Raw genomic sequence first — 15,285 nt, forward strand, 5'->3', positions numbered from 1 at the left:
TTTGAGGCGGATCACAGCAGCTGGATTTGTCCGCCTCACAGGTGTCGTTTCATTAAAGGTGACTATCAGCAGATAGCCTTACTTATTTGTCCTAATAGGGACGAATCATCTGCACTGTGGTGTTTCTTAGACATTTTTATTATTGAAATGTTGGAGGAAAATAAATCCAGATTACCAAGATAGACATGAACTGTGTACTTACTGTAGCTCACTGATCTCACTAAACCCCAGTACATGAATAAAAACTGGTTGGATGCACACACTTTGGCCTCCTGAGTAGATTTTTATATTGCTGTATAACAGATTTATTCACTTTGGCACCTGATTTCAAAAGTTTGTGTTTTCAGGCTCCCAAATTTAAGAGGATAAGCCTAAAGTGACATGATCTAATATTAGTCACACAGGCTCTGCAAGGACAAAGCCTTGCGGGCTCCTTATGCTCACCACTGGTTTACAGCATGACTTTTAAGGAATTTACAATATATCAAATAAGAGAATAATGCAGAGTTTTCAGAACATGATAAATTCAAAGAAAACCAGTCACACGTTCACTTCTAAACAACATGTTAACAACGTTTTAAGAAACCAGCTTTTGTAGCTGTGATCACGGCTGTCATGGTGTGCTCGCCACAACTAACTGTCTACAAAACCACACGGCTCAGCTTCGCTTGAAGGTTTATGACCATCCATCTTCCTTTTGATGCTATTCCAGAGGTTTTCACCAGGGTTGGGTCAGACCTTGATACCCCTGGCTGTGTGACATGGAGCTTTGTCCTGCTGGAAATCCTCAGATCTGGGGAACATAACAAATCAAAGGTTTTTCTGGGACAACCGTGTATGTGGCCTTATTAATGCATCATTCACAGCCCCCATATCATCACTGATCCTCTCCTACATTTAATAGTTGGTGTGAGACACTGTGGGTTGTAGGCCTCTCCAGGTCTTTCGTCTAACCAGAAGACGACATTTGAGACGATGGACTCTAGTCTTCTACAGTCCAGTTCCCGTGGTCCTTTTCAAACCTCAGCCTGACTCTTTTTTGCCTCTTACTGATGAAGTTTTCTAATTTCTGGCCTTGCATGATTTCAGGCGTGTCGGAGTCTGGTTGCAGCTGTTCTTGCTGCACACCGTCCCCCCAGTCTCAGTTTGCCGCGGTGTGTAAGGATCACCTGATGTCTACGGGTTTGCAGTCATTCCTTCCTGTTGATTTCACCCTCTGCCAGACTGTAGTTTCGTTGTCCTCATGAAGCAGAATGAGATGTGCTTGTGTAATAATTAATTTTTTTTTCAGTAATACTCAGAGCTGAACAAGTAAAAAACAAAATTTGGTGAAACGATCACGCCACTCAGAGGCACACTTTGCTGGAAGAAACTACCAGTAACTGTCAGCACATATAACACTGACCGTTGTTATTATTTGAGATTTTAGACACGATCTCAATCAGATGCCTTTTATTCTGCATCCTTTTGATGTAAATGTGTGCTGTTGTTCATGTCTTAATATACTTCACTGTTTTAAGTCCAGCTACCTGACCAGGGACCTAAGATGGAAATTAGTCACTGACTATAATCTAGCATATTTACAAGAGAATGTACATTACTATGCCTAGTTCCCATTTTTAATAAATAAATTGAAAATGAAAACTAAAGTGCAGTTTGAAAGCAAACCAAATGAAAAAAAGTTCCTGCTCCCCCTTACTCTTAGTTCATAAGCAGCAGCCTCTGGTACTGCAGATACCCCAACTCACCAAGGTAGACGCCCTCTCATCAAACAAAATTTTCTTCTTTTCCTCCTTCATCTGCATGCAGGAGCATTCTGGTCCATATAAGAGTCAAGTGTGTTAACTGATGCACTGTAGTCAAACAACGTATAATTGATTGATTAATGTTCTTTATTTCGAGCAGACAAAGCAGTACAGTACGTTCAACTATCAAAGATGTATATATGATTTTTAGAAAATCAAATCAAATCAAATCAATACCTATATATATATATATATATATATATATATATATATATATATATATATGTATATATATAGCCTATATATGAAAGAAATTAAATTTAAGAAAAAAAGAGATTATCCATCTCAAAAAGGAGCAGGATGAAATAACTGCTTACATAAAGAATGTTAGAAGAGGTGAACGAAAAAAAGGAAAGAAAAAAGTAAAAGATGAAGTTTCAGGTAGAGAAAATGACAGAAAAGACGAGTGCGGCGTCTGCAGCTGCACGTTGTGCTGCAGCGTAGAGCTCCTCGGCTTTCAGCTGCATTCTTAACCTTGACTGCAGCAGCTGATGGAGAACGTTGTGGTTTAAGTTTGGATTCACCTTTTTGCTCAGAAAAAGCTCAAAATAAGTTTGAAAACTTTTTAAAAAAAGTAAATATTGACCTCGACTCGAGATGTTTTTGTGAAACACATCCTGTGAAGCAGCTGCAGGCGTCATAACAGTAACAAATACAGCACATACACTTACAGTTAGTTTATAGTTCAGGCATGAAACTGGTGAGAACAGAGCCGGCCTGAGGCATAAGCAAACTAAGCGCCTGCTTAGGACCCCATGGAGGCTTTGGGCCAGCCCTGAGCATGAAGCAAAAGCCAAGATGGTAGCAAAACTTTGGAGATGAATGAGTATGAAGGTCAGGAAGGTGTGAGCTCTCGTTGAACAGCTCGGAACAGCTGCACCAGGCTGTCCGTCCACATCTCTCTCTGCTGCTGGTTGCTGGTTTCAGCCAGCGTCTGAGCGGTGTAAACCAGAGTCAGCACTGTTCTCTCAAAGTCCTGCCAGCTGAGAGGACGCCGCCACCGGGCGAGGTCAGCTGTCAGACGGCGGATATCGGAGAGTTTCTTGGGTAGGACGTCGTCACAGATGACTTCCAGCTTTTTGACGCTGCTCAGGGAGGCCAGCTCTTCGTCTGGGATCAACAGGGTGTCCTCCTCACCTCGGATCTGCATTCCAGCCAGCAGCATCTGGGAGACCGTCAACAAAAAGATAAGTAAGGTAAGAGGTAAAACTACCTCTAAGATGCCATATTTGGTAAATCTTCACAAGACATCTACCAGAAAAAATGATTTATGTAATATGAAGACTTCAGTTAATAATAAACATTCCTTTAAATCAGTGTCAGGAGGCCTTTGGATAAACACATATTTCACATTTCTGCTAATGATTAACAGGGCAGTAGCGGCACACAGAACTCAGAAATGTTTAATCTGGAGGGGAATGACACTGCTTCTCACCATGCAGCTCTGCATAGATACTAATTCATGTTCTCTCAAAGACCTAAACTGACCTCAAAAAGCAGACTGACGTCCTCTTGCGAGTGCTGGAATGTGGGGTTGATCAGTGAATATGTCCCACGCCTTATCCTGAACGCAGATGGAAACAGAGCTGCAACACATGAGAACGGGAAATTGGATTAGTTAAGCCCCCTTTGTATTTAAGAAATTATCCATCGCATTACCCAAAGTGGCATGCACGTGGGTGGGCCAGAGGTTGAGTAAACATGGATTCATTACAGCTCAAATATTATGCAGGTGGGAGAGAATCTGGCTACAGCTGCGAGGAGGGTAACTGCATTCAGAGGTGAGATAGCTGCTCTTTTGTCCACAGAGGGGTCAAATGTAAGCGACCTCATTTGTTCCGTGTGAAGCAGATCAGGGGTTTAGTAATCTGTGCCCAGGTATGGCTGAAATAAAACAGCTGCTGCTGCTTTATTTTCATCATAAAAAGCTGTGAAATCCATAACACATTAAGCTCTCCCTTTGTCTGCTACTGTGCCAGATTTGATTCCCTGTTTAGTGTAATTGTTAAGTAGTGCTGCTCAATTTAGTGGCCACATAGAAAAGAGAACATAATGTGATACAAGTTCTAAAGAAATTTACCCCATATAGCAATACAACGTGATGAAAAGAGGTTAGGAATGGATCAAAGTTGTTGTCATGGCTCAGCTCATTGCATCTCAACATGATTTAGCAACCAGTGGCGATTTGCTTTCAAATACCAATACGTCTTCAGCTTTGAACTGTCATTATGAAGTAAAGACTGATTAGAAAATGCAATAAATAAAGAAATTAAGAACACTAGCTGCAAAGGCTTTCTGCCACCAGGCCAAAAACTTCAATTCCCAAAAAGTTGGCACATGTGTAAAATACAAAAAAAAAACAGAATGCAATGATTTGTGAATCACATCAACCCATATTTTATTCCCAGTAGAAGATAAACAACATATCTGATGTTGAAACTGAGACATTTTAGCATTTCATGGAAAATATGAGCTCATTTTGAATCTGATGGCAGCAACACGTCCGTAAAAAGTTGGAAGAACAGCAACAAAAAGCAGGAAAAGGAACAACTGGAGGAGCATTTGACAACTAGTCAGGTTACCTGGCAACAGGTCAGTAACATGACTGGGTATAAAAGGAGCATTTCAGAGAGGCAGAGTCTCTCAGACAGAGGCTCACCAATCTGAGCCACACTGGGTTTGAGGATCAATAAAAAATGTAAAATTATGAAGATTTTGAAGATCCCACCATCTACAGTATATAATATCAACGATTCAGAGAATCAGGAAGAATGTCTGTGTGCATGGGACAAGGATGAAGGTCTAAACTGGATGCTGGTGATCTTCTGCATTAAAAGCAGACATGATTCTCTACTGGAAACCACTACATGGACTCAGGAACACTTCCAGAAACCACCGTCTGTGAACACAGTTCACCCTGAAACCCACAAATGCAGGTTAAAGCTCCATCATGCAGAGAAGAAGCCAGATGTGAACAGGATCCAGAACCAGCTTCTTCCATCTTCTCTGGACCAAAGCTCATTTAAAATGTTCTGAGGCAAAGTGGAAACCTGGATGAAGATGTGAACTAGTTTGTGGAAAGCATGGACGGCGTGTCCTGCAGACTAAAGAGGAGAGGGAGCATCCAGGTTGTTATCAGTGGACAGGTGAAAAGCTGCATCTCTGATGGGATGGGGCTGCATTAGTGCCTATGGCGTGGGCAGCTTCCACATCTGTGAAGCTCCATCAATGCTGAAAAGTACATGGAGGTTTTAGAGCAACATCTGCTCCCATCCAGACAACGTCTCTTTCAGGGAAGACCTTTCAGATTTCAGCAAGACGATGCTGAACCACATCCTGCATCCATCACAGCAGCATGGCTTCACAGGAGAAGAGTCCGGCTGCTGAACTGGCCTGCCTGCAGTCCAGACCTTTTGTTGCAAGGTGGTTCATTTTAGGTTTTTATTGTGTCTATGGTTTCCTTTGATGGCTTGTTTTACTCGTTTTACCTTGTTTTATTTTTTTATTGGCATGCCGTTCTGAGCTAAAATAGCATCCAGTTTACGATTAAGCTCCTGCAACGCTATAGTCTGTTTGTTTGTAGCTTGGCACACCCCAGCAGAAAAGTCCGGCAGCTTGCCAGTGGCCGCCAACAGTGCCCGAATTTTGCGATATACCAGGAAACTGCCAGCTCCAAACAGCAGAAACCCAATCATGAGTCAAAATGTGTAGATGTCCTCTGCATCCTCAACAGAAAGAAGCGACAGACACATGACCTTCCACAACCCCCAGGAGTCCATCACATATCCAGCCACGTACGTTCCGCCAGGACAAGCGGGCTCCCCTACACCCTAAATATAGGTAATATTATTATTACAGGTAGTATTAAAATATTTTATACTTGAAATGGGAAAATGTTTTTTGGAGGTTTAATCTATTTTTTATACTGCAGAATTCTTAAAATAATTTTTGCCCCTGGTGAAATTTTTTTAATTACAAAATGGAAATGGCACCCATTTCATAGAATGACTCATAAAGTTGTTTCCAACCACCCAAGATCCCTCTAACACTCGCATACAGTCTTTCTTCAAAAGCTCACACACTTTCTACAATTGTTGTCCCCGTCTTCATGCTTCTTTTACATTTTTGTTCCCTTCCTGTTCCTTTCCTTCTCTGGTTTCTTTCTTTCTCTGGTCGCATGTCAGCTATTCTGCTCAGCACTGTCCCTGTGGTTTCCGGTGGTATTGCTCCATCTTCTGTGTAAAGCAACAGATAGCTAAGCTCCCTGAAAACGGACCAAATTACGCATATAACCGATGCAGAAGATGGACGAAACTGTCCGTCTTTCTGCGGCTCCGTCTTCTGTGTCCCGACTTAGAACTAGAATTTTCCTGAATGATCATTTGTAACTTGAAAGATTTGCTACTTAAAACAACAATATGCTGTTGCAATGTCATTTCTGTTTATCAGTCATCTGAAATAGTGTGCACATATTCTGCTTGGCCTGCGATGGACCGGTGACCTGTCTGGGTGTACCTGCCTGTCCCCTGTTAAATGCTGGATTAGGCTCCAGCTTTCCCGTGACTCTTAATGGACGGAGTGGCAGATGATGGATGGATGGATGGATGGATGGATGGATGGATGGATGGATGGATGGATGGATGGATGGATATTCTGCTTGGCAAAGACTTTAAGTCAAAACAAACTTGGGATACAAAAGGAGGAAGAAGCTTCAATCCAAAGTAAATTAATCTGTTTCTTTTTGTTTTAAAGGAACTGAAAAGCAACTTTATCTTTTGCTTTAAGGGGTCCACAACATAATAAAGAAAGATAAATCTTCCTGTAAGTTTCCTTAAATATTTTTCTCTCTTTTTGGTTTGCTTCTGCTGCTGTCCAGAGTTTTGCTTGGCGAGTAAACCAACACACAAATCTTAATGAGGCATATAAAATATACACTGGGCTTCAACTGAATTTGGATCCAATTCTACCATTAAGCAACATCTACGGGGTCCTGCCTCGCCAGCTCTGCAGTAATGATGCCGCCCTGCCGGCCACCACATTTAGCTGTATGGCAGTGACGAAGCCTGACAGAGTCACATGCACCGGCTGACTGCTTCCAGCTTGGCTGACTGCCATCTCAGCTCTGCTGCTGCTTTCGCAACACAGATACCACTGAGATTGTAAAGAAATCTGTTGCCATGTATACCAGTAAATAGTGATTTTCAAAGATCTTAATACATTTAATAACACTTTCATCTATACAAAATGCCTGAACCAAGCAGGGCAATGTGCACGGTTTTAGAAAAGTTTCTGTTTCTGCTTCTGCTTTGACAACAGAAACAAGTTACTTGTGGGCTTTTAGTGCACTTTACAATAACATGACGAGTTGTTTTTAAGTCATCACAGCACAGGTTATTTGCATTTCTTACACAGTTCACATGTTGTGTAAAAAGATGTAATCACCCACTGACAGACACAAGGCCGGTGCAGAAGTAACCTAAAACATGACGCACAAAACACTTAAAAAGCGTCTTTTATAAAATACAAAGTTAAAGCTTTTTTCCCACAAGACATTATGGTATCATACAATCTGCTCATTCACTGAGCAACTGAGTGCCTTCAAAGTAGTAGAGGAGCTGTGTGGACCTACTTTATACTAAACAGACAATGCAGTTTCAGTGGGGCAGTGCTGATGTAAACATAACACCTAAAAGGAAGAGTATTCAGAACAAATGCTTTCATAAAGAAAAAGAGGCACTGCAGGGAAAATAAAAACAGCCTGACGCTGCTTTACACTTAAAATAAATAACCTGTAATTTACATAAAAAGCACCTACTACTCTGTCATTGCTGGCTAGAAAATAACAGCTCTGTGGCGTGTGGGAGTATTTATGTTTGTTATTTTATGGAGGCAATAGACTGAAACCTAAGGGATGGATGCAATGTAGCCAAGCAACAAAAGCACTCATGCTTTTTATCCACACCTCTACAGGTGCAGGCAGTTAAGAAAATAGGACAATGAAACCCAAGCATCATTAAAAAAGTGCAACACATCCCACCTCTGAAGAATCCTCAAGAGAAATGCTACAGTTTGGCCCTCAAAACTACAAGATAGAGAGGACCAACATGTCACCCACACAGATCTGATTCCAACACAATCACCGAATGAAGAAACAGATGCTCTTTCATGACTGAACTTAATCTGAATGGGTTCATTCAGCATCTCATGTTTACTATTGAGCTCAATTTCCTTGAACTGCAGCAAAAGTAAATGCTTTATAAGGCTAAATGATTTTACAGGAAAATAGTTCAAGGACACAGTACACAAGTGCCACAAACAGTGAAGATTACTCAAAATACTGCATATCTGTCAGGAATCAAAGCAGCAGGACACAAGGAGGCAGAAACCAAAGGCAGATTGGACACAGGTGGTTGTGTGAACTGGGAATTTAATAACAAAATGTGCTGCTCAAGCAGGACACCAGAAACAAAAAAAATTAGAAGCAGGAAGTAAGCGGAACAGAATACACAAGAAGATCAACTCTACAAAATAAAACAGGAAACAAGACAGAGGACTCACCATTACAATACACCAGGGGTAGCCAACGTTGGTCCTCGAGGGCCCCAATCCGGCAGGTTTTCCAGATTTCCGTGCTCCAACACACCTGACTTAAACTAACCAGTCATTGTGGAGATCCTTATAGGCTGTTGGATCCATTTAATTTGAGTCAGGTGTGCTGGAGCAGGGAAATCTGGAAAACCTGCCGGATTGGGGCCCTCGAGGACCAATGTTGGCCACCCCTGCAATACAGCATTACAATATCAGCAAACACATATCCCAACAAAATTAGAACCACACAGAGTTTTTACATTCAGTGACAACATTTACCATCACAAAAACACTCAATTCAGCATCAAACAATCATCCATGAGTGGAAGGCATGTCCCCACACACACGTGTGACACCGAAATAATTCAAGCTAGATCCAACCTCACCAGAAGCACAATCACACCGGGAGTGTGTCCTGTGAAGTGGCTCAAAACGTCTAGGATATCCTTCAGTTACTCTCATAAAATCTGTAGAAGTTGAGCTCATGTGGAGCATCACAATACCAGTTATCAGCTTTAAATCTAGATTTTCTCATGCATGTTAAAGAGCTGGTGCAGATGACCGCTCAAGTTCTCATAAGAGCAACAAACTATGATCCTAAAAAGATATCAGAAATGCACATACAAAAAACCCTTATGGAAGCCAAAAGCAACACAGCTGCAGCCAGGAAGGAAAACTGAAAGGCACACTCACAGACACACTGTGAGAATTATGTGGTTATGAGAATCACATTAATTCGCTGATCACAGCAATGTGATCAGTGAATAAACTAAAACAATTCAAACCGGTTAGATGGAGCAAGAAAAAGAAATGTATCTGATCTACTTGTCTCTGTACACACATGTTCAGAGAAATCATTAAAAGGCATTTGGTAATCATAGCAGAAAGTTTTAGGATGAAAATGAAAAGATAATAGCTCTGGGATTTAAAATAAAAGTGAAAAGTTCATTCTTATTTTCTAATGCTGAGATATCAGTGAAATCTCAAGAGAACTGATGACTATGGAGGCAGTGCTTTATCTGGCCCTGATTTCTTATCTTGAGCATTAACTGCTCCAGCAAAGCATCGGTTTTCAGCACAAGCTGCAGGAAGAACTTTAATATCCCTGAAAACTGAGCGCTTGAACCAAAAGTTTCCTTTACAGAGTTATCAATCGTAATTCAAACTACTGAAAATTGAAACACATTACACGTTATAGAAACACTCTCAGAGCTCTGTTTATGTCACAACCTGGCTTTGTAGGTTATATTGTTGGGGAAAATTTTAAAAAAGGCTTTATTTGAAAAGCTAAAATAAAAGGTAAAACTTGATTAAAGTCAAGGCACTTGAGAAAAAACCAAGCAGAACACTGCAGCAGTGCAAATATCTCCCACCATAGCACGACTAACCCAAACCTTGATATGTGTAGCCTGATACAAAGAAGACAACAAGATCCAAACGCTGCAAAACGACTACACTAACAGTCCAAAGCTGAGGTTGCAACAATCATTTCAACCTTAAAATGCCTTGACTTTGGGTTGCACTAAATCAAATCAAATTTATTTATGAAGAACTTTTCATACATAAGCAGCACAAAGTGCTTTATATAAAAAAACACACATAAAAACAATGTTTGCAAACAAAAAATTATATAAAACAGCAAATAACCAGGAGCCACCATGACCACAGAGGCTGCCACCACGGGGACAGTCCAGGTCCGGGTAGGCCGGGACCCAGACTACAGCCACTAATGAGAATCTAAGAAATTGATGGGGGGAGGAGGCAGGTATACATAAAACAGGTGCACAGGCTATTGTGGAGGTTAGGCGATGATAAGAAGCAGGAAAAACTGAGAGCAACTTCTAAAGTTCCTGGAATGACAAGATGCTGAGAGGTTGTGCCTGAAATTACTGTGCTGTTCATGCAGTCTCTACTCTCCCTCCACCAGAAATTCATTACTTGCCTCTAGAAGGAGCAGCAAATTGAATTCTCACATACTAATGCATTACTGTCATTTTGCATCAGCGCTGACAGCTGTGGAGGTGCACAGCTGTCATTTTTGCACCAATGCAAACATTGTTGAATTGCTATAATTAAATTTTGCACACTACCATGCACAGCATAAATTTCACATTTAGAGTTTGGACACTCAGATAAAAGTGTTTAGGGAAAATGTAGTTCATTATACTGTGTTGTAAACAAGACATTGTTTTATGATACAATGGCTGGCAGACCAATTACAAGTAGTTAATGGTGTGAAAAAAGAAGCTGCTGTAGCTATGACAACACACCAAGTCAAGAGATCCATGAAAGTGAAATTGAAATAGAGTTTTCAAACTGATCCATAGCAGAACGTGGGCGTCGCCGAAAGGAGTGCTCTCCAACACCCCCTCCAAGGACTCCAAAAAGGGTGGGTACTCTGAACTGCTATTTGGTGCATAAGCACAAACAACAGTCAGGATCGGTTCCCCCACCTGAATGCGGAGGGAGGCTACCCTTTTGCCCACCGGAGTAAACCACAATGTACAGGCGCCAAGTCGTGGGGCAATGAGCGTGCCCACACCTGCTCGGCGCCTCTTATCAGGAGCAACTCCAGAAAGGAAGAGGGTCCAGCCCCTCTCGAGGACAGTGGTTCCAGAGCCCAAGCCATGCGTTGAGGTGAGTCCAACTATATCTAGCTCCTTCCCCACCAGAGAGGTGACATTCCACGTCCCTACAGCTAGCTTTTGCAGCCGAGGATCAGACCACCAGGGTCCCCATCTCTGGCAGCCGCCCAGCTCACACTGCACCCGACCTGCACTGGCCCCTGCTGCAGGTGGTGAGCCCACGGGAGGGGAGGCCCATGTCACCCTTTCGGGCTGAGCCCGACTGGGCCTCATGGGCAAAGGCCCGGCCACCAAGCGCTCGCCTCCATGTTCCACCTCCAGGCCTTGCTCCAGAGGGGGGCCCCAGTGACCCACATCTGGGCAAGGGAAACCCCGGTCCTTGCTTTGTCATCATAATAGGGGTGATTTGAGCCGCACTTCGTCTGCGTTATGATACAATACGATACGATACACCTTCACTGTGACACGTCTGAAATTTGTTTTGTGTCATGTCAACAAAATGTTTACACAGACCACATAGCTTTTGCTAACTTCTCCTGGTGACTTGCTACATTCTCATTTTATTATAAGTTAAATCGGCTTCACAGCATCACTACACAAGTTGTCAGTATTAGTTAGTCCTTGACCCTAACTTTCTACGACGAACGTCTAGTCATCTGACCTCACCGGTCTGAGACTGTAGATGGTGCTTTGCAGATCCCCTGATCTGATATCTGATTTAGCTAACAAATATTAAGCATACATTATGCTGAGCTAAAAGCGTAAATTTTAACAGGTATTTCAAGTTAAATCATTAACAGGCATGGAAACAAAAATATGGGAAAGTTTTGTATTTCCGGAGAATTTGCATCACTCATTTCAGATTAAACTATTTATATAGAAGAATTTTATCGCAGCATCTCAGCTTTCCCTGCTGTTCGTTCTGCGACCAGCCATTTGTTATGTTTCTCCTCCTTCCTCCTTCCTCCTGCACTCCAAACAATCAATGTTTGAATGGGCAGGCTTCCCCCCTGTGTCATTATGTAGAGGGCAGGGAACTTGTAATCTCCAGCTAACTGCTTGCAAAGGGATGAGGGAACAACAAAGATTCATTAATTAACCAGGCTAAACGGTACTCTGTGCCAGAGGGATGTTTTGATGAGACAAAGGGTAAAACAAACAAAAACATAAGACAGAATGGATGGCAGGATCCCTCTGGCATACAGTAAAAAAGGTGAAAAGGACACAGAGAAGAATAACATCTCCACAACAACAGCTCATCCTCTGCACCTCAAATGAGTGTTAAAACCCAGACAAATGACAATTTTCTCACGTGTCAAATCCAAGATCCAGCTTTACAATGCAAACAGACTTCACCACCAATGCTCCCACTGCGAGCCCAGTCTGTGAGAGACTGAGCAGCAATAACGGTGTATAAAATAACAAGGAGAGCTTACAGGATTTGACATCGTGGAACTGGAATACTGTGGATGCACGTGATGACTGATGCTGGGGAATGCAAATCTGACCGACCCTCAATGCCTTTTATTCATATACATCTTTGCAGAATATGGTGTAAACTTTCTTTCAATAAAATGATAGTCAGTATTGCAAATAGCAACAATTACAGGAAAACTACCAGACAACTTAGGGTTTTTATTTTAATGTAATTTATGACTTTATTATGATTTTATTGTGATTTTTGCAATTTGTTGCTACCTTTGACTACTTTTTAATGCTTTCTTTGCACCTTCTGTAATGTTTTTAATGTTTTATTTAAAGTACTTTGAATTGTCCTATACATGAAATATAAAGTACTATACACATAATCTTTGTGCTTTTTTTCTTTTAGGGGGGAAACATGATCATATTTAGTGGCACTACAAGGCAAAGACTATTCTTGCTTTTAATTATGTGTACACATGTTTTTCATTTGTGCAATGTGCCATCTTCATTTATTCTTCAACAGTAACACATATACTAATATTCACACATCTCACAGTTGTTCTTTTAGCTATGACTCTAGAAGTATTTAAAACGACCTTGCAGCTGCAGAGACACAGGTAAATGAGAATGCCACCAAACAGGTTGGCAGAAAAATTAAAAACTGATAGAAATCAAAAGTGTACTAGCTAGAATAAGGGACTCTAATGAAGCTGGTTTAGCATCCCATTTCTTGCTGACATATTTCTATGTGAGTGTTGATGAAGGAATTTCCTTTGTGAGTGGATTCCAGTAACAATGAGCCAGCCTCTTTTCCTTGGAAAAGAATCTGTTGATGTTCTGCAGGTCACATGTTCTTGGTAACTATAAATAACAGCAGCACAGACACCCAGACTGCGCCATCATTAACCAGGGTTTGCTTCTAATTTATAGTAAACAATTAAAAAACATTCATCCAACATTTACCCAACTTCTTCAGGAAAAGTTCCTCAAATGCTAAATTTCCGTCTTCGTAATAAAACTCCTGCATGTCTTGTGACAGATGAGACCCACAATTATTTACTGCTGCTGGTATGTCCTCCTACCTTTCCTGTGGTGCTGAGATGCTGCCCGGCGGTTGGACAGGTAAACAACAGCAAATAAAGCCCACCACTGCATCATGCTGATCCTTACACACAGATCTGCTTACACAAATCAACACACACTCCTTGTCAAGCTCTCTCAATAGTCAGTCCCAGTCATAAATGATGACAGAGAACCCTCCCATCTACATCTCACCGGAGTTTAATGTGAAGGATAATTTCTTCATTCACTTTATGTACTTCATCGTTGCCTCCTCCCTCCATCCTCTCACACACTCCCTCCTTCTCTCCTTTTTGTATGTATGTGTCTTTTCTCAGGCCAGACAGCCTGGGCTCACATCTGGAAATCATCAGGATTTGGAGGAACGCCGGCCCAACTGGATGGACTTCTCTCGCGCCTACTGACTGGATGACTGCTTGACTGGTGGACTGGTTCAGTTACTGAGTGACTGTTTCATTGACTGGACTTGGGTGAATGATTAACTGGTTGAGAGATTAAGATGGAAGCTGACTGGCTGAGCATGGTGGCATCCCATCCCAGCGTTTGGAAAAGCACGAGTGCTTCATCCACTTTTTTTCTTTTTTTTAATTTTTGTTTTTTTGTATTTTTTACTATAATTTGTTATTACATTGACGTTGGTGGTTTTATTGGGAAACCAGGGAATACTGCAACTTTGACAACTATCCCGGAAGCAAGCAGCCTGATGAGCTGAAAAGTTTTAAAGTGACCTGGATTTACTTAACAAATAAGTAGGAACCTCCTATTGGGTAATTCCTGCTGGATGATCATCTTCCAGCTGCAACAAGTTATTAAACCCCAACTGATGCAATGAGTAACTTTTCACTTCTTGAACAGTCATGTGGAAAGACACATCCCCTAATTGTAGAAAAGATGTTATTCTGTTTGAAAAGGGTCAAATCATCGGCATCAAGCAGAGAAAACATCTAAGGAGATGAAGAAAGTACTAAAGAACTGTCCAATGCATACTAAAAACTGGAAGGATGGTGGGGAACCAGGAAGAAATGGGGTCAGAAAGAATCCAGAATGAAGGGGATCAGTGATCACCTAAATGACTGGCGAAATAAAATCAAAGACAAACAACAGTAGAACTCAGGACTACGTTTAATAGTGAAAGTTAGAACATTTCCACATGAACAAAATGAAAAGAACTCAAGGGACTGAACAGCTGTGTAGCCAGAAGAAAACCAGTAATCAGAGTCAGCTAACTAGAGAAAAAGGTTTCAGGTTGCTAGTGAGCATAAAGACTGGACTCTGGAGCCATGGAAGAAGGTCATGTGGTCTGATGAGTCCAGATCTATCCTGTTCCAGAGTGATGGAGCATCAGGGTAAGAAGAGAGGAGGATGAAGGGAAGCAGACATCATGTCTAGTGCTACTGTACAAGCCTGTGGGGGCAGGCTATGGTCTGCGGTTGCTGCAGTTCGTCAGGTCTAGGTTCAGGTCTGGGTCAGGTCTAGGTTCAGCGTCATTATGTGTCCAAAGAATGAGGTCAGTTGATGACCTGAATCTACTGAATGAGCAGGTTATTCCATTTTCCCTGATGGCACAGTGCCAGGATTCATGGGGCTCAGACTGTGAAAGAGTGGTTCAGGGAACAGGAGACATCATGTTCACACATGGATCGGCCACCACAGAGTCCAGACCTGAACCCCATGGAGAATCTTCGGGATGTGCTGGAAAAGGCTTTGTGCAGTGGTTGGACTCTCCGTCATCTTTGCTGAGAAATTAATGCAACTCTGGATGGAAATAAATGTTGTGAAGTTGCAGAAGCTCATTGAAACTA

The 15,285-nt window shown here is 41.8% G+C and overlaps 1 protein-coding gene across 1 annotated transcript; it reads right to left on the reverse strand.

Moving 5' to 3' along the window:
• Nucleotides 1–2,049: 2,049 nt before the first annotated feature.
• On the reverse strand, nucleotides 2,050–13,668 carry LOC121634875 (protein FAM180A). The gene is made up of 3 exons (XM_041977835.1): nucleotides 13,486–13,668; nucleotides 3,294–3,391; nucleotides 2,050–2,970 (listed from the first exon to the last, which is right to left on the reverse strand). The coding sequence occupies exons 1-3, from the start codon at nucleotides 13,559–13,561 to the stop codon at nucleotides 2,641–2,643; spliced, it is 504 nt and encodes a 167-aa protein (XP_041833769.1). The 5' UTR covers nucleotides 13,562–13,668; the 3' UTR covers nucleotides 2,050–2,640.
• Between the last annotated feature and the right edge of the window lie 1,617 nt (nucleotides 13,669–15,285).

The sequence above is a fragment of the Melanotaenia boesemani genome, chromosome 23 (genome assembly GCF_017639745.1).
Source record: "Melanotaenia boesemani isolate fMelBoe1 chromosome 23, fMelBoe1.pri, whole genome shotgun sequence".
Lineage (NCBI taxonomy): Eukaryota > Metazoa > Chordata > Actinopteri > Atheriniformes > Melanotaeniidae > Melanotaenia > Melanotaenia boesemani.